Below are 25,411 nucleotides of genomic sequence, written 5' to 3' on the forward strand. Positions count from 1 at the left end.
TCTGCATAGAAGTTAAATAAGCAGGGTGACAATATACAGCCTTGACGAACTCCTTTTCCTATTTGGAACCAGTCTGTTGTTCCACATCCAGTTCTAACTGTTGCTTCCTGACCTGCATACAGGTTTCTCAAGAGGCAGGTCAGGTGGTCTGGTATTCCCATCTCTTTCAGAATTTTCCATAGTTTATTGTGATTCACACAGTCAAAGGCTTTGGCATAGTCAATAAAGCAGAAATAGATGTTTTTCTGGAACTCTCTTGCTTTTTTGATGATCCAGCGGATGTTGGCAACTTGATCTCTGGTTCCTCTGCCTTTTCTAAGTCCAGCTTGAACATGTGGAAGTTCACGGTTCACATATTGCTGAAGCCTGGCTTGGAGAATTTTGAGCATTACTTTAGTAGCGTGTGAGATGAGTGCAATTGTGTGGTAGTAGTTTGAGCATTTCTTGGCATTCCTTTCTTTGGGACTGGAATGAAAACTGACCTTTTCCAGTCCTGTGGCCACTGCTGAGTTTTCCAAACTTGCTGGCATATTGAGTGCAGCACTTTCACAGCATCATCTTTTAGGATTTGAAATAGCTCAACTGGAATTCCATCACCTCCACTAGCTCTGTTCATAGTGATGCTTCCTAAGGCCCGCTTGACTTCACATACCAGGGTGTCTGGTTCTAGGTGAGTGATCACACCATCGTGATTATCTGGGTCATGAAGATCTTTTTTGTATAGTTCTTCTGTGTATTCTTGCCACCTCTTCTTAATATCTTCCACTTCTGTTAGGTCCATACCATTCTGTCCTTTATTGAGCCCATCTTTGCATGAAATGTTCCCTTGGTATCTCTAATTTTCTTGAAGAGATCTCTACTACTACTACTACTACTACTACTAAGTCACTTTAGTCGTGTCTGACTCTGTGCAACCCCATAGATGGCAGCCCACCAGGTTCCCCCATCCCTGGGATTCTCCAGGCAAGAACACTGGAGTGGGTTGCCATTTCCTTCTCCAATGCATGAAAGTGAAAAGTGAAAGTGAAGTCGCTCAGTCCTGTCCAACCCTCAGCGACCCTATGGACTGCAGCCTTCCAGGCTCCTCCATCCATGGGATTTTCCAGGCAAGAGTACTGGAGTGGGGTGCCATTGCCTTCTCCGGAAGAGATCTCTAGTCTTTCCCATTCTGTTGTTTTCCTCTATTTCTTTGCTTTGATCACTGAGGAAGGCTTTCTTATCTCTCCTTGCTATTCTTGGGAACTCTGCATTCAAATGGGAATATCTTTCCTTTTCTCCTTTGCTTTTCGCTTCTCTTCTTTTCACAGTTCTTAAGATTTAGTCAATTATACATACTTCTAATTATACATACTTTGAAGTTCATCTCCTTGACGCAGCCTCACCTTTCCCACTCTGAACGCCTCTAGTAGTCACTGTTTTTAAAATGGATTGAAATTGTACCATCACTTTTCCTATATCTTAAGTGGCATCATCTCAACTAGACATAAATTCCTTGGAAAGCAGGGAGGTGCCTTATCATGGTAGGAGAGTACTGTATGGGTGGGTCTGGGTTTCAGTCCCGGTGTCACCCTCATAAGGCAGTGTCCTCGGCCTCATCCCTTCGCCTTCCTGAGCCTCCACTTCTTTCTTTAAGCTAACTGGATGGGGTTTTGTTTGTGTTTGTTTTGTGAGGAACTCCTGAGACAGTGGAAACAATGCTCTTGGTAAACTTCGCTTTGGTCAAATTAATATTGACATCACTGTTGGCCCCCAGTTTCCAGAAGGGCCTCTACAAACAGGGCTCCCTGGCTGTTTGGGGACGGCCGTGTCACCCCCGAGGGCAGGGACCTGGATTCTTCCTTTCTTCGGGATCCTCCAGGTAGTGCCAGATCTGGCCAAACTGCAGACGGAGGCTAAACATCCGGGAAAACGGCCAGAGGGCGCTCCCTTCCCCTCGAATTGGGCAAGACGACAGGCAGTTAAATTCACGCCTGCGCATCTCTTCCTCGAGGTTCTGATGAGACCCAGCCAAAATTGGCTCGCTCCGCTTGGGGTTTTTCCCTTACAGGGGCTGAATCTTTTGTGTACGCATGCGTCTTGTCTAGGCTGCGGCTGGCTAACAGCCCCATCCGTCATTGGACGAGCCAATGGAGTGAGCCTCAAAACCCACTTCCCGCCCTTCGGTGGAGGCGGGGCCTAGGAGTGGATTTGAGTCTTTGTCCGCACCCATGCCAGTGTGTACAAACTGTTTGAGGAGTGCCTGGGCCCGGGCAGTAAACTTGGGTCATCCGCTGCCAAATGACTGCCTTGGCGTAGGTGAATGAGGGAGTCGGTGTAAAGGGAGACAGGGACAGCGCAGCTTCCGGCAGCATCCGAGGGGTAGTTGCTAGTCATTTGTTGAGCACCCACTGTATGCCACACGCTGCCCGAGGCCCTTTGGAAAGGCGATCGCTGCCTCCATGGGAACTTACAGCCCAGTGGGACAGGTTAAACAAGTGCCTGATTGCTTCGTCCCTCCCTTCTTCACCTTCGCCTTAGATGGAGATTCTCCTCTTCCCTAATCCTGAATCACTTCATGGTCCCACCCAGCACTGGCTGGCAGCGCAGGGATTGGGCACCTAGGCGCCAGGGCCAGCCTCCGCTCCCAGCTGAGGGCTGTGAGGACTGGCGCCGCGGTCACGTGATGGCGGGGGTTTGGCGGGCGCGTGACCTCCCTATAGGCGGAGTCCTTCCCCTTCCTCTTCCCTTTTGGGTCCTCGGCGTCGTCACCAGCTTTTATTTGGCACGTGGCGGCTGATGCGCAGTAAATGGGAGTGACTCTGTGCAGCCACGCTGCGAAGGCGGTTACCTCACTTTACTAGAGGCCAAACTGCCCGAGTGAGGCCAAGGAGCTGTAAACACGTGGAAACGAGTACAAAGCAAAGGGGGCGGGGGTAAATGCAAATCAGCCCAACTGGAAGCCGAATAAAGCCTGGGCTCAAGCGATTTATACCTGGAAACTGCGTGAGGCGCTGTGGAAAGAACTTGAGAGCCGGGTTTTTTTTTTTTTTTTTTTACTTTTGGGACTAGGGCTTACCAGCTGTGAAACAGAGCAGGGGACTGGACGTGCCCCTTAGACTGGCAGTGACACCGAATGACTTTAAGTTTGGAATCAGAAACAAGCAATCTCTATGGGCTCGGTAGGAATCGCTTCAGAGCCTGGGGTGGGGTCGCCTTACCGATCCGCTTGCTGTTCCTGAAACAAGTTTCCACAATCACAAGGCTGGAAAAGTTACTCAGCCCATGGGACTGAGGGGTGAGTCACAAGAACATGAGCTACAGGGAACTGCTTGATGTCCTTGGCTGGAACAGATACCACCCTCTGCTTCCCACCTCCCAAGAGTCACCCAAAGAGGGGTAGGAGCCCACTGGGTTCTCATTCTAAAGTGCAGTGATAACTAGAAGAAACGAATCTACATTCCTTGGCCCCACTGGGTCTGGTGCTGGAAAGTAGAAAAGCTGCAAAGTCACCACGCCCTTCAGGGGGAAAAAAAAAATCCTTTGTAGTTGGTAGCACTACAGTTTATGAAGTGCACTTTCACATGCATTATCTCATTTTATCTGACTGAACACATACTCTGTGCCAGGCACTGAGCCAGACACAAAAATGGGTGAGGCAATAAATTTTTAAGAGGAGCTTTCAGTCCAGTTATAGAGAGAAAATAGAAACTACTACCTACAGTTTCAGGTAGAATGTGGTAGGAGCTATAAAGAAGGGGCAGATTCCTAAGACAATTCATAAGACAAGGATATCATAGGCAGCTGGGTAGGATGGGGGGAATCAGCAAAAGGTTAATGGAAGGAAAATTGTAGGAGTAAAAGCTTGAATGATAGGAAAGTTTTCAAAGAAATAAGGATTGTAGAACAGGATTTTTTTTTTTTCCTCCATAGAAACTCTTCTTACCCAAGTAAGCTCATCTATTTGCATGTCTTTACAGGTGGCAGTAATAAACATAACACTGACAGAGCACTTATTATGGATCAGAAACGGGTCTTAAGTGCTTCATATGTAATATTTATTTAAATCTCACAGCAACCCATTTTACACATAAAGTGACTTGAGTCATGTAGAAGTTAAGGTACTCTTTAGGCTCATGTCTCACAGGCTTCTTTTGCCTCTGGCCTAGCCCTTGTCCTGAGCCCTGGCTTCATCCATCCAGGTAGTTCCTTCTGAATATCCACGAGGTAGCTAGTAAAGAAGTGTCATCTTCCCTTATCAAAAGAAAACCAATGACCTCTAGAGTTGCACTGGGTCTGCCACACCTGACCCCGCAGTTACCCCTGGGCAGTAAAACACTCCTCCCTGACTTCAATGCCCCAAAGAATACACCAGGGAGCTTTCCCTTGTTCAAGGGTAGCAGAAGTGAGTCAAGGGACTTCCCTGATGGTCCAGTGGTTAAGCCTCCACACTTCCACTGCTTCCACTGCGGGGGGCGTGGGTTCAATCCCTGGTCAGGGAACTAAGATCCTGATGTGATATGGACAAAAAAAAAAAAGACTAGTGAGTCCAGCAGGCCTTTAGTGAAGTCAGGAGATCACAGATGGGCAGTACATTTCTGGCTCACCTGATCTATACAATGCAAACCCTTATGCTGCTTGAGGCCCCGTGTGAGTTTCTCCTTGCCCTGCCCTCCAGTCTTCTTCCATGGTCCTTGGAGTTCCCATGTCCCAAGGACAGCTTCACGGGTGACCGACACTATGAATAGCTTCCCTCTTCATTTCTGTCAGAGGGAGCTGGTACTGCCAGGAAGCTTTCTAAAATGCAAATCTGATTCAGTCCCTCCTCTACTTAAAATCCTTTGACCAAATATCTCCAGAATAAAATCCAAATTATGGCAATCAAGGCCCTTCAAAAGAAGTTTTCCGCCTCCCTCTTCTGCTTTATCTGCTACACCTTTGACCCATACCACAGTATCTGATTTCCTGAATGCACCATTCTCCCTCCATAACTTACATGCTATTCCTGCAGCTGGGAATGCCTTCCCTGCCCTCATTTGTATGTCTTCAAAATCCAGTTCAAATACCTCCCGTAGGAAGCTTCCTCTGATGCCACAGCCCAGTTACATCCTTCCTATATGCCATTTAGCACAGGCTGCTGACTCAGGTGTTAATGGTTGGTTCGCTTGTCTCTTGTCCCCACTAAACTGCGAGTTGAGAGGCAGGAGCACCTAACAAAGAGTTTCACACTGAGCAGGTGCTTAATAAATGTTTGCTGCATTTCAGACAAAGGATAGCATGAGCGAAGACGCAAAAGGGTCTGTCAAGGAATGGACTGTGCTGCCTGGTTGGCCTAGAGTCCAAGGGATGTATGTGCAGTGGAGACACATGGACTAACCCTGGAAAAGAGGTTGTGTCAGTTCTCTGAAGGTCCTGGGAGCCCTGCCCAGGAGTTTGGACTTATCTGGTGGGCAGCGGAGAACCATGAGATGTTGGATGATTGGTGTTGTGCTAAAGTTGGTAGGATGGGTTGGAGAAGATGAAGGCTGGGGTTAGAGAAGACAAGCAGCTATTAGCTCTATATTCCAGTCTATGACACTGTCGCTTGGGCAGATGATTACTCAAGGCCACACAGCTGGTAAGCAGCTGAACTAGTTCTGGACTGTGCCACATCCAGAGATCTTTGTACCACCACACCATAGCAGGTAAGCAGTAGATGGGGCTTCAAGGTGGTCCCAGTGTGAATGGAGACTCCATTAATCAGGACAGGATAGGTTATATGGCAGACACAATAAAATCTGTGGCTTAATACAACACACTTATTTTTGATTAATGCAAAAGTCCACTGTGGTGCTGGACAACACCTTAAGGCAGCTGAGCCATCCAGGCTGCTTTGATGTGTTTCCACAGTTCCCACAATAGGCAAAGAGCACTCAGAGAATCACCTACCAGCTTGATTTTGGAAGTGACATACATTACTTCCAGTGTAATCCATCGGCCAAAACTAGTTTGATGACCTCACTTGACTACACAGGGACTGGGAAACAGTCTTCTAGTGCCTAGGGAGGGAAGAGGACAGGAGATATTCGTGAGCAACAGTAATGCCCACCCAGGCTTGTGACTATAGAGGGGCAGGCCAAATAGCCTAAGGAACAGACATGGGATATACAAAGTTTGGCTCAGGATTTGTCAAGGCTGTTCTTGTCACAGCCAGCCAGCAGGGGAGCCTCATTTGAAAGACAGTACCTTCTTACCCCTTTCCTGCTCAGCATGGTTCACCTCTGCCCCAGCTGAGGAAGAGAGGCAACATCTGTAATGACTCTGAGAGGGAGAGAGGACTGGTACAGATCACGTAGTTTTCAGATGAAGAGCCCAAGGAATGGAAGCATTCTGTGGTACCTGCATATACAGCAGCCAAAGCATGGAAACCATGGTTTGTGGATCTTAGGCATTTGCAGGCCTGTCTCCGCCGTTATACGAGCCCTTCATACTCCATCTTTGCCTCTGCAGCACCTAGTGTGAGCCTGGTACAGAGGAGTGGCCAAACCCTGTTAGTAGTGAGCCAAGCCCTCCCTATGGCTTCCCTGGTGGCTCGGTGGTAAAGAACCTGCCTGCTAATACAGGAGACGTAGGTTCGATCCCTGGGTGGGAAAGATCCCCTGGTGAAGGAAATGGCAATCCACTCCAGTATTCTTGCCTGGGGAATCCCACGGACAGAGGAGCCTGGTGGGCCACAGTCCATGGGGTGGCCAACGACTTAGTAACTTAACAAGCCCTGCATATGCACTCTCCTCCACAGCGCCTGCACCTGCCCCACCGCTTGGCTGTGCAGGGCATGGGGCTGCGAGAGTATGAGTCACCAGCCTCTGCCAGCCTCTGCAGAAAGGCAGGTGGGGAAGCCCTTTGGGGTAGAGAGGAGGGCAGAGAGAGGCTCCATGGAACTGTTAAAAGCACTTCAAAACGAAGGGGTGGGGCAGCTGCCCCTGCTGGAGGGAACTCTGGGTGCTGTGAACACGGAATCCATTTGTGCCTAACATAATGCCTGGGCAAGTTGCTCCCATGGAAGAATTTTCAGTAGGCGAAGGTCTCCCTCTACCCCACTACTCCTCCACCACACACACTCCAATCATTCCTGACTTGGCCTTGGGCAGTATTGGTTCTTCCCTTCCCTGCTTCTAACCAGACAACCCCCCCTTAGTCCTCGGGCTGCCTCTGCTTCTGACAGAGCATCTGGAAGAAATTCTCACCTGAAACCCCCACCTCAGATATGCTGAGTATCTGGCAGGCTAACCACCATTCTTTCCTGCCAAGGTGAAGCTATGATCTCTCACCGTGACAGGGCCACTCAGCCCTTCCTTCCCCTCCTCAGCCGACCGCACCAAAGAAACCAGAACCCAGGCCGAAGTATCAGAAACGTGTATTCTTTTTCTTTTAATAGTAAACCTCTTTACAACAAATATAGTGAAAGAGTTTTCAAACAAAACTCATAAGAATCTCGAGGACTTTGTCTTTTCTTATTGTGTAGAATACTAAGAAAGCATCACCATACAGCACGAAAAGAAATATTGAAAACAAATCAACAGCCACACACTTGGACTCGCCCTGCCCAGGACCCAGGAGGAGCCCCAGGAGTGTGGGTGATTGTCGGGTTTGAGGGTGGGGCACCTCCACGGCCTGTCTCCCCCTCCCTCCGCCTCCCCGCCTTCCCTCTGGAACTTTAGTGGGGAAGACAGAGAGAATCCAGATTCTCCATATAACATTCCAGCCCCTCCTCCCCCCATACAAGTCCCATTCCTTCTACCAACTGCTTAGGGGACGGAGAGAGGTGGTAAGAGGGGAGATGAGGCATTCCCAGGCTCTATGTTGCCTCTCCTCCATGAAAGCCTAATTGCACCCCCCACCCCACCCCAGGGGATTCCAAAGAGTCAGTTAAAAATATATAGATATAGATATTTCTAGATACACTTTTACATCATTTCTGTCTCTCCAAACAAATAAATAATCAGCAAGAGAAGGTGCATTACTTCCTTCCTGTTCAAGGTGGGAAGGGCTGGATAAAGGTCAGGGGTCAGTCTCGCTGCATTGTGTGCACTGCTGGGGGGAGGAGAAATGGTGTGTTCCACTGTGGGGGGTGTGTGTCGGGGGGAGGGTCCTCTTGCCCACTATCCCTGAAAGCTGTGGGAAACCTGGGGAGGGGAGGGGCATTGGATGACTCCAGTGATTACTTTGGCAAATGCCCAGTTCTTTGGAGGAAGGAGTGGGTGGAGGCAAATTTGGCTTGTGAGAAGAAGAAATGAAGTCTCTACTTGAGATCTGGGTTCTCAGGGACCAGCTCATTGGGCCGGCCAGGAGCCCGCTACCCCCAGGAGAAACTCTGGGATACTGACTTGCAGAAAGGTCACATATTCAATCACGGATCAGCTCCTGCCCCCAGGGATAGAAAGAAAAGGACACATACACATCCACACATGGTAATCGAAAGCCAGGTTTGCCGATACAAGGCAGAGGGCAAAACTGGTGAATATTGCACCGTGAACTGCAGGGGCCCTCACCCCCATCCCGGGTTTAACGTGGCCGAGCCCGGCCTAGAAAGGGGCTGGGCTGATGGCGGGAACAGCCTGAGAGGGAAGGCCAGCCATTCAGCGCTCACTGAGCACCTGTCATTCACCTTTCACCCACTCAGCACTTACCGAGCACTGGCTATGTGCCAGGCGCTGGGCAAGGCTCCGGGGACGCACACATGCATGCGCGAAACTACACCCTGGCTTCTTCCAAGGTCCTGATCAAGTCTCCTCTATTCCTGACACTCCCTCTAGGAACCTGCAGAAGACTGGGCATGCTGTGTGCGTGCCCAGCTGGCAGGGGCTGGGGGGGCAGGTAAGCTGTAAGGAAGAATGACTGCCCCAGCACGGAAAAAGCTTCAGAGAGGAAGAAGAACTTGAGTGTCATCCTAAAAGCAGGATGGGGGTGGGGGGAAGCGGGGACTCCAGGAGAGGGACCTGTGCATAGAGGTGTGGGCACTGGGTGGACAATTGTGCGTGGAGCTGCAGGAGAGGTAGGGCAACAGGGAGAAGCGAAGAGGGCCAATGCCAGATCCCCCCGAACTGAAGTACAAACATTAGAGTTGAGGGTGGGAACAGGTGATGGAGCAGAGAAAAGAGAGTGGGGCTCAGGAAGGAGGGTCACAGAGCAGGAAGCCAGGGCTGTATGGCTGCAAGAGCCATCTGTCCCTCTGTAAACACACACTCAGGCACACACGTGCACATACACAAACACAGGCACGCGCGTGCGCCCTCAGAGCTCAATTCACACGGAGACTCACATACATGCCCAGACGGGCTCAGAGACACAAAGGCACACCCATGCAATCATACACACACACATAAATACAAAGGTACACTCAGACACATAAATACCAGGTGCCCTCATAAACACACTCAGGTACCTGTGCGGTCACACGAACCCCTCTGCTTCTGTTTCCTTCCCTGCATCAAGTGTTGGAATACTGCAAGCGGCTGGATCGCAGAGGCAGGCAGAGACTCACCTACCACACAACCAACCGGGCCTTGTCTAACTCTACTTTCTCATCGGGATGAAACCCCAAGGGAGCACTGCAGCCCTTGGGCAGAGGAGCTGGGCTTCTGTGAAGGAGTGGGGCAGGCCCCAGTCTGCCTGCCCACGTCACCCCAGGCCAGGCCCTGGAGGGCAGGGGGTGGTGGTGGGTTGCGGGCCGGGGGCCTGCCCCCTCCAGTTTGATCTGTGATCCAGCCTGAGGTCCCTGGACCCCACGTTTTGGCCGCCCCCACTGGGGAGGCAGCAGAGAGGGTGGACTTGGGGGGAAGGGAGGGGAGCAAGAACAACAGCAGAAGAATCTCGTCTGTACAGTACGGGCCGTTTGAGTCATTATTATTACAATATACTTTGACAAAAATAGAATCTCATTTCATATCAATACAACAACAACAAAAAAACAGTTTCCTGGACTGTTACACTGCTAACGTTTTCCAAAGGTTGCTATTTACAATTACAGTAGCCAAGAGGGAAGGTGGGATGCGGCCTGGGGGTGGTGGGGCAGGAGGTAGCGAGACAATGAGGGCGCCAAGAGCAGGGGAGGGGGGCCAGGAGCGGAAGGAGCTGGGAGGCGGGCAGGAGAGGGGCAAGGAGGAAAGAAGGGAGGCAGGCCTTCTTCGGGCCTCCTCTGTTCCCTCTCCCAGCCTCGCACACCACCCCAGGTCCACTCCCCTGGGGATGTGTACGTGCAAGGAAGAGCGAGTCCCCTCACTCACTCTAGTCCCTGGATGCAAGGACCCCAGGGTGCCTGAGGCGTCTCCTGCGGAGCCACCTCCCTCTCCCGGTTCGCCCTGCACTTCGTGGCCAGCTTTGCTGGGCTGGTGTCAGCTGAGGGACGGGGAGCTATTGCACTGTATATCTTAGAGAAAACGCTGGGGAAGGGAGGGGGCCCAACTCACCCCCTGCCCCAGCCCCTCGGCCCCTCCTCAGCTCTCTCCTCATGGCTCTGTCTCTCTCCTACTGTGCTTCACAGGGGGCCCCACCTCAACCCCCTCCCCGACAGCCCCGGATTCCCAGGCAGCCTTCCAGCCCCAGTGCTCGCTAGGCCAGCACCTCCACACCTTGGAGGCGCAGCTCACACAAGAATGGGAGAGTGTGCGTGCGCGTGCACAGGGGCGTTTGGGGCCCAGGCCTGGGTATTCTGCCCCATGGGCCCGTGGCCACAAGAACAGCCCGGAGGCAGAGACCCTTTTCAGAACCTCTGCCTCCTCTTCCCCCTAAAACACACCACCACTCATTGAGCCGACTCTGGGGTCTCAGTCTATTGTAAGGGGTTTTTGTTGTTTGGTAGTTTTTTTGGTTATTTCCCTCTATCTGGGGGATGGGGTGGGAGGGCTCCGCATGCAGGGCTCGGCGCCTGTCCTTTCCCAAGGCCTGTCGGGCCCCCCACCCCCTCCTGCAGCATATGTGTACAACGTGCAAAGTGTCCCCCCCTTCCCGCAAAAAAGAGCCCCTCCCAGCCAGTGAAAATGGCGGGGGGTGCAGAAAGAGGGGATGGGTGCATCCCCTCTCCAAAGCGAGAATCCAAATTAAAAAAAATATAATAATAATAATAATAATATAATAATTATACACAAATGTAACCGTCAACAGGACACGGAGCACAAGAAAGGAAGTGGGGGGTCGAGCAGGAGGAGCCCAGGACAGGGAGGGGTGGGCGGTGAGATTGTCAACTCTTCATCAGGGAGGCGGAGAGGAGGGGAGTGGGGATCGTCACTTTAATGTCTGTGAAGAGAGGAGATGGAGAAGGGGGTGTGAGGGCGTGGCCCAGACTACAGGCTCTGTGCCCCCACGCCCCTCTCCCAGTAGGGCCAGGACTCTGGTGGCAGGGCCAGCTCTGAGGGGGAAGTCATCAAGCAGCAGGACTGATGCTGGAGGCAGGGGAGATGGGCCTCTGGCGGGGGAAAAGGGTGCCAGTCCTGCCCTGTGAGGGCTGACAGAAGGGCTAGCTGGCCACAAGGCCTTGTGGGTGGGAGACGAGACAGGCTGGGGGGCTTATGGGGCAGTCCCTGGGTGGAGCAGACAACGGCAGACAGGAGGGGCGACGCTACAGTACCCAGGTGTCGAGTCGCATCCTCTTCACAGCTGAGCCCTCAGCCTCAGGCTCTGGGGCTGGGCGCAGCAGGCCCAGTGTGGGCCCGAAGTCCCCCCGTCCATCATCCCGGTCCCCCGTCTCGTAGGAGCCCCCAGCCGGGCTGCTGAGAGCGTCGCCAGGCTCAGGGCGGGTAGCCGGAAACACAGCTGGAGGCGGAGGCGCAGGGCTGCGCTCACGGCTGGGGGACACTGGTTCCGACTTGATGCTGATGTGGGGGTGGGTGGTGACTGTGAGGGCGGCACCCACGTGGGGCAAGGGGCTGCCCGGGCTGGAGATAGGCAATGGGCAGGAGTGCAGGGGACAGAAGAGAGGACATGAGTGACAGAAAAAGTGAGGGGAGGTCACAAGACAGAGAAAGGACAGAGAATGAGAAGATGGGAGGTGGGGTTGGGTTGGGGACAGGTGGATGGAGAAAGAGACCAGAAAGGCAGGGCGGCCGGGGGTGGCGCCGAGGAGGGAAAAGAAGAAGATAAACCGTGTTAGTTTTCTTTCTAACCCATGTCATCTTCTGCAGCCTTGGGGGCCCCCCACCCCTGGGCTGGCTAGGGGAGAGGCTCAGGTGGGTCTCCCAGGCCCACACCAGGGATGCCAGGCCTGCCACTTAGTGGCTCGCATGCTGTCCACTGACAACAACCCTGAAGGGATTTCAGATCTCTGAAGGCCTCTCCTCTTCCCGCCCGTCACTCTCCCGCCACGGACACCAGCAGGGCGGCCCCCAGGACTCACATTAGGTTGCTGAGAGACACAGGGACCAGGTGGGGCTGCTGCTGAGGTGGCTGTTGTGGCTGCTGGGGTGGCTGGGGTGGCTGCGGCTGCGGCTGCTGCGGAGGCTGCGGCTGGGGTGGCTGCTGCGGCTGCTGCCAGGCAGTGACGTTGCTGAGCGACAGCCCCCCAGGTGAACTGAAGGCTGGTAAGGAGGAGAGCTCTGCACTGGTCAACTGGTAATCTGTACAGGGTAAGGGAGGAAAGTGAGGGGGAGCTTCCCACTGTGCGAAAGAGAATAGAGGCTCCCACGCCCTGGGGAGCCGCCTCCAGTTCTATCAAGGTGGGGGGAGCTGTTAATGATAGCTGTGAATAATTAAATCAGCCCATCTGAACTCAGTGAAGACGGCACTCAAAGAAACGCAAATCTTAACCACGAGGTGCTGCTTTTTAACAGGATGTAAAAGAGAGGTGGTTTTTTAAAACAAGTGTTGAACTTTTTTTTTCCCCCAGCCATGTGTAGGTATCACTTTTAGAATGCCAGTTTTAAAAAAGAAGGGGAAAAAGGTAGGTAGGGAAAGTCTAATATATGTCTAACTGTCATCTCTTCGACTGCCAAGTTCCAAGTGCCTTTCTGGGACAGAGGGGAGTCGAGGGAAAGGCTAGGTGAGTGGCGCCTCTGAAACGAACGACTGGAACCACCATTCCTCAAGCCCAACACACAGGACAGGTGGCAGCAAGGGTTCCAGCTGCTGCGCCCACAAACTCAAGTGAACGCACCTCTGCTGCCCAGGAGGGCCTGTGAGGGAAACGGGCCTGCGGGACAACCGCCCGGGGTCTGGTGATTTCCCCATGAGGTGGCGCGTCTTATTTTCCAAAATGCCTGTCTCAGTGAAGAAACTGTGATGTTTGCACTGTCACAGAACAAACAGAACCGTGAAATGTTTCACAATTTACACAGCCCTGTTGTATTTCATGCCGCAGCCTGTTTGGGACTGTTTAGAAAATGTCTCCCCTGAGGAACAGGGTCGACAGCACTGTGCTGTGGTGGGGAGGACGTGCCGACCAGCCGGCCCCCTGCCACACCACCTGAGGGGCTGTCTGCTGCAGCCTCTGGAGCGGGGAAGACAGGATTATCTGTGTAATGGAACAGATAGGAGCAGGATGCGAGCCATGGGGTCAGACTTCCTGGCCACCTCCACTCACAGGCCATGTGACTTTGGTGAACTCATTCTGTCTGTAAACTGGAGGCAATAAACCTGCCTGCCTCACACAGCTGCTTTGAGGACTGAGTGAGTTAATGCATATGAAGCTTAGAGAACGGTGTCTGGCACATAGTAAATATTCACAGGATTCACCTGCTGTTATTATTCACTCACCAACAAGGTAACTGCAGCCTCAAGTTTGAGGAACTCTCCCCAGGTCACAGTGAAAACCAATGGCAGAGCTCAGACAAGACCCCAGGCTTCTTTATTATCTTTGAATCTCACTCTATAGATGGTCTATGCTTGCCTCTGGTCTTACAACAGTGTTAGCCAGGAGTGTTGAGACACTTAAATTTAAAAGGCAGACCAAGGGCAGACAGGAGCCCGGAGGACCAACTCTTTACAACGTTCATTTCAGAAACAAGGACACCAACTCTGAGGAGCGCGGTGCCTTGCCCGACGCCCCCAGCCAGTGACTGGTAGGGACTCAACCCCCAGTCCTGCACTTTCCCACCACACTCCCGCCCTGTCTACCTACAGATTTGACTCCCCACCGGCCCCTTGGTCTGCTCTTAGAAGGACCACAGCCAGACCTCTGCAGCCAGTGTCAACAAGGGGCCAGGCCTGTCCCTTACCCGTGGTATTTCCAGAGGCAGATCACCCCCAGCTGGAGTTTGGACGGGGGCCAGGGACTGTAAACAGTGAACAACTAAACAGCAACGTGTTCACTGGGGTTCTGTTTGTATACAGAGGGTCACCTGAAAACACCTGCTGTTTAGACTGAGATCTACTTAACTACTCCTGCAGCAGGAGGAACTGGAGCCCCTGGTTTTCCAGAGGATGTGAGAAAGCCCAAACACTTCCCAGCAGGGCTCCGAGGGCAGCCCAGGGTCAGAATCTCCTTTCTCACCAGCCTGACAAATAGAGTCTAAAGTCTGGCTTTGCTGAATGTCTGTCCCAGGTTCACGGACACCGACTAACCTCCCTCCTGCTCCACAGAGACCGGCGAAGGACCTGAGAAGACGGCAGGAAACCACCACCATGGGATTCTCCAGTCAACAGCAGCTCCTGAGCGCTACCCTCTACCAACCACCCAGGCTGCCAGGCCCAAAAGGGCCTCAGAGACCCCGTCCACCCACAACTCACTGGGGAGAACTCCTGCTGGGCTCCAAGGGTGCAGCCATCTGAAGCAGTCCTCTCTAAAGCTGCCCAAGGACACGACAACTCAGGAGTGCACACACAGGAGCACGTGCAAGGGACAACGGGCTGCACAGACACCCGGTGATACACTCTGGACCCCCAGCACACATGCCAGGTCTGCCCCTCAACATGGGGCAGTCCCTCCAGCACTTTCACCTGCCCTAAGGGCCTTTCCTACACACAGGGCTGGGTTCTGGATTTCTACACACAGGGAAGAGGTGGGATCCTGTGGCTCTCTGTACTGGTGTCTGGGACCTACCTAGCATGATTCAACTCTGGAATGGGGGCTTGGAGAGTGGGGAGAAGTTTAGCGGTCTCTGGTCTAGTCTGATTTCACTGCAGAACAGCCCTGATGCAAGTCACTCACAGCTGAGAGAAGCTGGGGAACATAAGAGGCTCGCCTCAGTGAGAAAAACAGACCAGGGTCACAGCCACACAGATGCTATGAAGCAAGGTGACAAGGCATTTCTGCACTGGGAAGTCCTTCTTGACACAGCAGCTTGGAATGCAGGCGAGGATGTTCCGTCACAGACTGTTCCTGGGAGGGTGTGAGTGGGTGACAGAGGCCGGGACAGCCCTGGGGACCCAAGACAGTCCAAGCACTGGGTGTCCTTTCTGAATTCTTCTACCCAGAGGCCTCCCTCATGTCACCAAGTGACACGTCACCTTCAGATCCCCTCCCCCACCTTCATCAGACTTCAGATCCCCTCCCCCACCTTCATGGGACTTCCTCCTCCCTTCCCCCATCATCATTCCACCAAGCCAACATCAGGGTTAGAGCCCGCTTCTTCCTCCTCCACCTTGCCCTAGAGTCCCTACTTGGCTTCCCCAGGAAGCTGGATACACCTTCCTAACTATGCTTCCTCTCGGGCCTCCACCGCCTCCCTCTCTCTCATTTCTTCATCCTCCTCCTTCCGGACCTGGACATGCTTCCCTCCCCACTCCCCGACCTGGTCAGCCTGAGTCACCCAGCTGCTCAGCCCACCTCAGACGGGAGCTGCCCAAGGACAGGGCTCTCCATCTCCATCAGATCCTATGTAAAAATAAGGGATACTCACACTCACTTAAATTTGATTTTTCCGACGAAAACAATGAATAATTCTTCTGTAACTATGTCTTAGAGACAGTTCCAGGAACACCAGCACCGTGTGAGTGGCATCTGATGCTGCTATCTGCTAAACCTGGCACCCTTAATTAGGCAGTGTGCTGTGTGTGTGCTCATTCATGTCCAGCTCTGCGACCCCAGGGACTATACAGCCCACCAGGCTCCTCTGTCCATGGGATTTCCAGGCAAGAATACTGGAACGGGGTACCACTTCCTGGGGACTCCCCCAAATCAACACCTTCCTCAGATTGGGGTAGCCCCCAGAGAATACGTTGTGTTTCCTCTGTGGTCCCACCCCTGCCCCGAGGTCAACAGCACCCAGCTACGTGTAACATGGACACTCACCTGTATTGTAGGCAGTGGGCATGGAAGAGAAGGGGAGGCCCTGGCTGAGTAAACTCGGTGTTGCCACGGAAACCACTGGGGTGGTGAGCGAGTGGGTGGACTGGGAGACCCCGAGGCGCTGGGCATTGTTCTGCAAGAGAAAACAGTCTGTCAGAGGTGGCAGATGTGTGGGCTGCTTTACCCAGGTCCCCCACTCCAAAGCCCACCTGGGCAACTCAAGGCCCAGGTGGGATGCCTCAACATGGAGGCCCCAGAGATACACACACACACAGGTGCATACAGAGATGCTGAAATCCACAGACAGAAACGTGCACACACAGATGTACTCCCACCTACACATGTGCAAAGGGGAAGGTGCACATGCTGGCCCTGTAGCCCCAGCACCAGCCGGGGCGCCACCCCCACTCTCCTCCTGGCTGGCCCCTCCGTCCGCCACACTGCAGCACACAGCCTGCTCGAAGCGCGCTGGCATGTGTGAAGGGAACGCGGGGCCTGGCGTGGCGTGTGCCTGCGTGTACGCACGCACGTGTGTGGGGCTGTCAGCTCCATCTGCCGCTGAGTCACTTGTTTATTCCAACTCCACAGTGGGGCCGAAACTGCCGCCGTGTTGGCCGCCAAAGCCTGCCTGCCTTTTCCAGCCTCTCTGGCCTCCCGTCAGGGAGATGGGAGGGGGGGGGAGGAGCCCCTGCCCCACTCCAGCTGAGGGTGAGTATGTACGTGTGTGTGCGTGAGAGAGAGAAAGAGTGGCTGTGTGCGCCTCTGAGTGCCTGTAAGACGGGCTGTATGCAGGAAGGAGCACACGGAGATGGGGGAGGCAGGGAAACCCACAGCCAAGGACAACTCTGGCCTTGCCTGGCCTCAGCTTCCCCAGAAAGCCAATTTTCCTGTCTGGCTGGCACTCCGCTGGAGGGCCCTGTCCTAGGTGGGCCTGAGTAGAGTCAGAGGACAGGGGCCTAATGCAGGCATGCTGGACACAACAAGATGGGGCCTCTGAGGCCTGGGGCACACCCGCTCCCCTCTCGCGCACATGTGCACACACACGCAGAGATGAGTCTGCACAAAAGCAACATCACAGGAAGATGTCCACAGACACTCAGGTACACACATGTGCACGTGTGACCCCTTGCCCCCACCCCATTCACTTCTGTATCCCACCTGGCACTAAGCACAACTCCTGGCAGCTAACCGAGCACCACGCGCACACACAGGTACAAGGACAGGGCACACACAGCACTCCATGCTGGGGCCACAGAGCAACGGGCTTGCCCGGGATTCAAAGCCACAGCAAACACCTCACAGCCTCACTTACCAGATCTAAATGGTCCTCAGTCTGGGAGCAGAAATAAAACCAAGGGGATGGTTCAGTCTCTGGCCTTTGCCCTTCCCTCACACCCCTGCCCCCATGGCCATCCCATCTACCTCTGCATCAGAGCAGGGCAGCTCTCTGGCCCAGAATGACAGAGCTCTTCACTGATCTCCGAAGGTGCTATCTCCCAGAGCCCACCAGTGAGGAAATCCTCACAGGCTAACCCGCGTCCCTCTGCTGTAAGGGCAAGTCCTCCTCTCATCCCCCTGTTATCACCAGGGAACCTTCTCTCCCACCTTGTGTCCCGTTTCACCCCGTGAGGCTGGTAATTCTGTGTTCCAACCTCTCGTAAGGCCCTTTGGGAGGAAGAGCTCATAAAAAGCCACGATTCCACATTCTCTCGGGAAGCCCTGGCTGCTGGTTAACTTTCATCTCTTCCACTGGAGGTCAGCTTTGTCCTCCCTCCCCACTCTCCCATTCCTCAGCCCCTGCCCTTGGTCCAAACACCCCACTCACCAAGTGATGCATTAACCCCTTTCCTCCCTGGGAAGTGATGACCCTTAGGTCAGGCTTGCGGCTGGGGGCTCCAAGCTGGGCGCTGTGGGCGGGTGGGGGTGGAGACTTGGCAGGGATGACCTTGTTTAGGCTGTTGCCGTTGGCCACGGGGAGGAGGCCAGGGGAAGCCCGAGCACTGACATAGCCATTTCCTGGAGAGGTGAAAAAAAAGGGGTAAAAGGAAAAACATGGACCTACCACTTATCCTTATTAGCTGTGCCAGAACGCCTGTCACCCAGAACTTCTCAGAATCATGCTCAGGTTTTGAGTAGGGCCTGAGTTCTCTAGTTTTCCCCTAAAACGACCTTGTCTTGGCAATAGGGGGAGAACACTCCTTACTCCTCAATCATCAGGTTCATCCCCATGACTCCAAGCTAGATGTGATGGGGCTAGGTGGTAGGAGCTGGTCACCGATGACAGGAAGTCTACCACTTGCCCCCAACCAGGCCCATAAAGACACAGGTTGTGCAAAGGTGGCAGCCTGAAAGCTAAGACTCAGTGAGGATCCTGGTCACAAGATCAAATCAATACTCAGACTGCTCCCCTTGCCTTGAGCTGGGAATGCCAGGAAAGATGCACCATGAACTTGTCGTGGTGGTGTTACTGGAACTAGCAGACTGGTGACATAGCTGCCCCCATAGTTAGACTGGTAATAAGCAGAATAACCATCTTTTACACTTGTTCCACGCTCCATAACCAACACAGGGCCTTCACATACATCTCAGCATATTTAATCCTCACACTAACCCTGCAAGACGGACAGGACACGTATCATTAACCACATTTACAGAAGCACAAACAAAGCCCGCTTGGCAGAGGTGTGATGTGTCCAGAGCCACACAACCACTTTCTACTGCTGTGCTTGAGGGTCTACAAGGATCATTGTTCCTTAAGGTCTGCAGACATTTCTCTGGCCCTTCCTTTGCGGGGGGAGGGGTATTCACCCATTTCACGCCCCATATATAGCTATTGCCAAGGAGGTAGTAGTACATGGCGCCTGGGGAATTCTAAATCCCAGAGATGTGGGAGTGACCACAATCAGAAGTGTCACCTTGCTCTGTCTCCTGAGAGCACACTGCTTCCCTGGAAGTGTGTGGCTGCCTCCATCCCAATTCCCGGATCACTCCGGGAATGGCAGGAATGTCAGGGTGACGTCAATGGTGACATTCGAAGTCACAGTCACCAGCGGACAACGGCACAGGCAGGAGGGGCTGTCAGCTGCTGGGGGTGGAGGTGGGGGTACGCACAGAAGGAGCAGCCTTTCTTCTGTGGTTCATAGATGTGTGCTCACAAGTACACATCTATTGTCTGGATATTCCCATACGAGTGAGAATATCTGTGTGTGAGAGTGTATGTGAGTCCATGCCTCTATCGTCGGCAATGTCAGATATTCGTGTCCTCCAGACCCCAACCAGACACCCCTAACTCAACTGGAAGACCCTGGAACCTCTCCTCCCACTGGAAATGTTGGTGAGTTCTCAGTTTGCCCAGAATTCCCTAAGCCTACGTCTTTGTTGATAATCCGCACCAATCACTGCTACAGACAAAAAAATCCAGGGGCTTAAAAGTCCTCAGACTTTGTATACCACCAACTCAGGTCCTGCGATCTTTCTCTCGTCTGACCTAGGTCCCTCCTGGTCCCTGGACACCTGAAGCCACTGAGCAGGCAGACTCTGGCCCACTCCCAGACAGAAGAGCAGCTTTACTCACCAACAGGGCTGGGGCAGGCTCCGTTAGCACTGCTGAGGTCTCCCCCCAGCATGGCTCCTGCAGGAAAAAGAACCATGAGCTGACAGGATGCCCCCTTCCAGGGGGAGGCCTGGGAACTGAACAGGGAGAGGAGTTGCAGCCCCTTCCCTCGGGAGCCCCGCACATGGGACAGCGCTGCAGTGGGGGACGTGGGACAGTCGCTGTGGAGACAGAGTCCGCACGTCCTCACACCTCACTGCCGCCTCCCCCAGCCTGTCGGGTCACTCACCTGCACTGGCTGGCCGCTGGGGCAGGCCGGGAGACACGCTGCTCCTCTGCAGTGCTGGCTGCTGGGGGGACAGGAGCCGTGGGTCCGTGAGGGACGACGTCACCAGGGAAGGGGTGGCCAGGGAGCCGCTGGGATTGCTGAACTGCAGGGAGCTCTGACTGGACACGGGCACCGTGACGGGCATGGCAAAGTTGGGGGCCGGGACAGCTGACTAGACAGAAGAAGGAGAGGCAGGGTCAGGCCAGGGTGACCCCTTAGCCTGGACCCACTCTGCCTGGGAGGGCAGGCCGGGGCTTCTCTATAGTCTCTGGGCTGTGTGTCCTGTGGCCAGCAGCAGCTCGATCTCTCTGCTCTGGGCCCCCCTGGAATCATGCCTGCCCCTCCCACCAAGGAAGGACGCAGGCTGGAGTGCTTTGGGATCCAGTTCTGGCCCAGAGAATGAGAAGAAGACTCTGCTCACTGCAGATGGACCCGGGACACCTAGAACCCCCCTAGTGGAGGTGGGTTAGTCCTCAGCCAGGCAGGACACACAGAGAGCAGGTTAGAGGCCCTGAGTATAGACTCCAACTCACACACAGAGCTGTTAAGGCCGAGCGCATGGGTCGGGGCGTCACCTCACTAGTCGTCTCTCATCCGCCCGCCTGCTATAGAGGGTGTTCACCCACCTCACTTTCTTCCCCTTCAGCAGTCTCTGCCTCCCCTCAACAGTGCAACTGAGTATCTTGGGCTGGGGTGTCAGAGCAGGCTGAGAGGGGCCTCTCCCCAAAACAGATCTGGACAAAAAGCACATACTCTACTTTCTAGTCATCTAAGGATTTCAGTCCATCTACACACTTCTTGCTGGTGAGGGGGACACTCCAGGACTCTCCCAGCTTATGCTCCATGACAAGGGTCACGGGTTTATCACAACCAAGGTCAGAGGGTCCTCAGTGGTCACCAACAGCCCCACGCGGCTCAGAGCAGAACATCCACCAGAGGCCGCCGAGGGCCGGGGCGGGGCGCAAAGCCACACCATGCACCACAGGGAGGCGCTCCTCCATGCGACTACTCACGGCCAGTCTATAACTCTGCATCATTTTATCAAATTCCTCGTCTATCTTTTTATATTTCTCCTCCGTCTGGGGGGTCAGGGCAAACACCTCGTCCACCTCAGGGCTCTCACATTCCCTGTGCTTCTTGTGCAGCGCCTGGGGGGAAGGGGCCGGGAGGGGGGCCAACAGAGAGAGAGTGAGTGGGGCTCACCCCGTAGCGCCGGAAGAGCCCGTCCAGCTCCTCGCTGGCGCGCCGGTACTTGTCCTCCAGCAGGGGGCTCTGTTCCAGCGAGTCCTCCCCGTCGGGCTCCGGGCTGTCGCAGCCGTTGAAGCCCTTCTTCCTCAGGGTCTGTAACCGCACCACCACCGTCAGCAGGGGTGAGGGTCCTCCCCTGCCTGCCCTCTGGCGCTCCTTCCAGCCCCTCCCCAAGACTCCCCTACTGTCTCCCCACCTCAGGGTTCTCAGCCCCCTCCCCTCACGGTGGCCCACCCCTCCTGGGGCACCGTGTGGCTCTGTGGTTGGTGGCAGGGCGGGGCATTTCTGGGGGATGGGTTGAGGGGCCAGCCCCGAGCCGCTGGTGCCTGTGCAGCCTTAGGCGAGCCGGCCAGAGGCACAGAAGGTCCTCAGGAGAAGGCAGCTCTAGGGCTGACTGCCTGACTCTACCCCTGGGCTCTATTTAAAAAAAGAACAGAAGAGAGAAGTAGAGACTGAGACAGAAAGGGAGAAGAATAAGAGGGAGAAAGGCAAAATCGTTCCTTGCATTTACTGAGTTCCTAGCATGCACCACCTTGTGCGCTGTCCCTGACCAAAGGCTCATGCTTTTCTCGTGCATTCATACAGAGCAGGGCACGCACGCCTGGTGCGTCTAGAGGAGACCCCCAGGCCGCCCTCTCCACGCTCAGAACATCTTCACAGATACTTGTTTTGTCTTGGAAATGAATGTAAATTTTACTTTCTAGTCTAGAGTAAATCTGTTTTCTCTAATATAAAAATAAAGGAATTTCCTCCCTATCTGTTGAAATCAAGTCTTGCTCCCAGAAGGCAGGCCTGTGGCTTCCCAGGCGCCCTCTTCATCGGCACAGGTCCTGAACCCCCAGTGAGAGAAGCAGACACTGGGCTGCCTCATTCAATTCACAACACTCTTCAAAGCAGGCACTGGCCCCATTTCATGGGGGTGGGCACCAAGGCTTGTGGAAGCTAAACCACCTGCCCAAGGCCACACAGCCCGTAAAAGGCCAGAGCTGGATTCCAAAGCCCATGTCCTTTAATGGTTCATCAGGTCGGCGCTCTCTGAAACAGAAAACAGAGCCACGGGGACCCACAAAGGGACAAAGACAGAGCAGGAGAGATGGAAACAAAGAACGAGACAGAGAAAGAAAGAGTCAGATGCAGGAGCACATCAAAAGATGGAGAAGGAAGAAAAAAGAGAGAGAGAATCTGAGAGAAGACAGAGCAGAGATGTCATGTTATACCTGACAGATGAGAAGAAAATGGCTCAGACAGTGCTGGGTGGGCGTGGGCTGAGTGGGCAGCCCCAGCTGACAGCTACCTTGCTGCCCTCCTTCCTTCTCGGGCCCGGGGTTTGTGTGAGAGGATGTGGGTTTATATGCGTGTGCACATGGGTGAGGGGGCTTCACGGGGCAGGTGTACACGTGTGTGTGCGTGGGCGTGGGGTGTGCAGCTCCAGGCGGGGGCGGGGTCTGCGCGTGGCCCACCTCGATGATGTCAGCGTTGGTGCGGCTCTCATGGGGCTCGTTGTACTCCGTGTACTTGAGCAGCACCTTGTCCATGTCCGTGCTGGCGTACTGGAACAGCTTGTTGGAGTGGTTGAAGATGATGAGCGCGATCTCGCAGTCACAGAGCACGCTCAGCTCGTACGCCTTCTTCATCAGCCCGAACTTCCGCTTGGTGAACGTCACCTGTAGATGGGTGGGTGGGCAGCCAGGTGTGGCTCAGTCAAGGGCTGCCCAGAAGTTCCACCCACAGGCAGCTGGACATAGCCCCTGCCTCAGGGTAACACAGCCCTGTTCTTAGGAGCCTCTGTCTGGGGAAGGAACAGGTCAGCACCTCTCTGCCAAAACATGGCCAAGACACAGCCTGGAGCCAATTCACTGAAGGCAAAGAAGTCAGATGGACAGAACTCCACACCTCTGGGATGGAGGCTACGAAGAGGTTAGGGAAGGAGAAAACAAGAGCTTCCAGGCTCTTCCTTTGGGATAGGAGGAGGGGAGGGATTCACCCTGTGAAAGGGGAAGTGCCTGGGCATGTTCTGAGGCCTGCACGCTGAACGTGGGAGGGACGCAGGTCTGCCTGGCCACAGCAGCGGTGAGCCCTAGGGTTCTAGGACTCAAGACTCCTAAGAGATGCAGGGAGATGGGGGTTCCTCTTCTCCCAACTCAGCCCTTGCCCTTCCATAATAGACTCCAGAGCCCCCTTATTCCAGGAAGCCTTCTTGGAGTGGCTAGAAGGATTGGAGGCAGAGGCCAACTCCCTATCCACAACCACTCTGTGGGGCTCCAGGATCCCCTCACCTGTCGGTTCCGCTCATCGGTGATTCGCTGGATCTGAATCTTTTTCCTCCCCATCTTTTCTGGGGATCCTCAGTGCCAGGAAAGGGAGGGGATTGCTGGGTGGCGGGTCTCGGCACACCTTACACTGTGCTCATGAACGGTCTTGGACCAGCGCTCAGTTCATGGTCTGCAGGACACCTTCTGCACAGCCTCCTGGGTGGGGAGGGTTACAAGAGGACTGTCAGCCGTAGCTACCTGCAGCCCAGCTCCCTGGGCACACCGACCAGGCTCACAGCACCCCTGTGAGAGGCTGGCAGCATCTGAGCCCCATCCACAAACCGAGGAGATGGTGGTGAAGAGGTGATGGCACGCTACAGCCAAGCACAAGCTAGAATTCACTCAGGCCCAGGACTCTGCTAAAGGCTTTCCCCACACCATCACAGCTGCCCTCAGGCTTCAGGTCAGACAGAATACACTCAGGAAGCTCCTTGACTTCCAAGGGTCTGGGTCCTAGAGAATGCCTCAGGCCCTCCTTTCTTCCCAGAGCTCACCCAGAGCAGAGACACCTGGGCTCCCCGGCTGCCCCACTGGCCGAGGATGGCGGTTCCCATACGGAGCCTGGTGCAGAGAATGGGCCGAGTGAACACACTCCAAGAGTGTGAACAGCTCACACGGGGTACCTGCTACCAGAATACCAGTGTGTCTGCGCCCCTGGCTCAAGAACATACCAGTGCAGGTCCAGAGCAGTGGGTCTCACACCTGACTTGGAGCCCTGGAGCCTGCAGATCCAGAGTAGGGCTCAGGCTGAAGAAGCCCTCTCTCCCTTCAACCAGGGCTCCTGGACACCAATCTGTTCTACTCAGTGGGCCTTGGCCTAAACTTCAGGCTTGAAGAAAGGATTCTGCTGCTTTAAACAAACAAACAAACCCTCTAGACCAGAGGTCTGTGAATTTTTTCTTTAAAAAGCTAAATCGTAAGTATTTCAGGCTTCGCAGGCCATACACTACTCAACTCTGCCACTGCAGCGTGAATGCAGCTGTGGACAACACAATTAAAGGAATGAGTGTGGCTGTGCCCCCAGTAAAACTAGATTTTTAAGAACAGGCGGCATGGCCAGATTTGGCCCATGGGTCATAGTTTGCACACTCCTGCTCTAGAGGAATGAGCCATGTCTAGAGCCCAAGTTCAGACTAAGAGTAGTGCTCCCCAACCTTGCTCAACTCCGAGCAGCAGATAAAATATAAGATCAGTGCCATACAGGAAAGAGGCTGCTGGCAGCCAGGGGACACAGGCACCAGGTAGAGGGACCCCCATCTCAGGACACCTACAAACCCATCACGGCCCGCTACTCGAAGAACTCCAGTTCCAGAGCCAGGAGGGGAAACGGAGCCCCACACTGAACAACATGAGGTAACGGGATGGACGGAGGCACAGAGATGGCAGCCACGCTCGAGCCAGAAAAGGAGCATGCTCGGGGTGGACAGTGCTCTAACAAGCCAGGCGGCTGGGGTGGGGGTGGGGGAGCAGGAAGGGCCCAGGATGGAGGCACAAGATGACCCCAGGGCCCTTCCAGCTCTGATTCCAGAGATGGATTAGTGAGGGACGGTGGCAGGGAGCCCATACCTCCCAAAGCCACTCTGAAAGGGTCCTGGGAGGAGTCCCGGCCACATGCCAGCCCTCCTCGAGAGTTCCCCTTCCGCAGAGTCCCTGCGGGAGAGCCCACCAGTGTCCAGGGGGGTGGGCTCTCACCTCCCCCACCCAACTCGGACAGAGGTGTCACTGGAACCCCCTCCCCAGCCCCCATTTCAGTGGTTGCTGAGTTTCTCTGGAGCCTTTACATATCCAATCAACTG

General features: G+C 54.3%; 1 protein-coding gene across 5 annotated transcripts in view; it reads right to left on the minus strand.

The window, feature by feature from the left end:
* Window positions 1-7,360: 7,360 nt before the first annotated feature.
* Window positions 7,361-25,411, minus strand: part of MEF2D (myocyte enhancer factor 2D) — a 33,014-nt gene continuing 14,963 nt past the window's right edge. For 2 of the 5 annotated variants that reach the window (XM_086393336.1, XM_086393337.1), the window contains exons 2-11: window positions 23,580-23,771; window positions 22,764-22,967; window positions 21,259-21,396; window positions 20,017-20,227; window positions 19,749-19,805; window positions 18,000-18,190; window positions 16,178-16,307; window positions 12,347-12,566; window positions 11,582-11,888; window positions 7,361-11,250 (exon numbers count right to left, since the gene is read on the minus strand). In XM_086393336.1, coding sequence (XP_086249462.1) covers window positions 11,239-11,250; window positions 11,582-11,888; window positions 12,347-12,566; window positions 16,178-16,307; window positions 18,000-18,190; window positions 19,749-19,805; window positions 20,017-20,227; window positions 21,259-21,396; window positions 22,764-22,967; window positions 23,580-23,633 — 1,524 coding nt within the window. In that variant the 5' untranslated portion in view covers window positions 23,634-23,771 and the 3' untranslated portion in view covers window positions 7,361-11,238. Of the gene's footprint in view, window positions 11,251-11,581; window positions 11,889-12,346; window positions 12,567-16,177; window positions 16,308-17,486; window positions 17,508-17,999; window positions 18,191-19,748; window positions 19,806-20,016; window positions 20,228-21,068; window positions 21,204-21,258; window positions 21,397-22,763; window positions 22,968-23,579; window positions 23,772-25,411 lie in introns of all 5 variants that reach the window. The other 3 variants (XM_086393335.1, XM_086393334.1, XM_086393338.1) reach the window with 3 other exon arrangements.

This window comes from Bos grunniens, chromosome 3 (genome assembly GCF_055505025.1).
Source record: "Bos grunniens cultivar Pamir isolate PY7600 chromosome 3, Bosgru_T2T1.0, whole genome shotgun sequence".
NCBI lineage: Eukaryota > Metazoa > Chordata > Mammalia > Artiodactyla > Bovidae > Bos > Bos grunniens.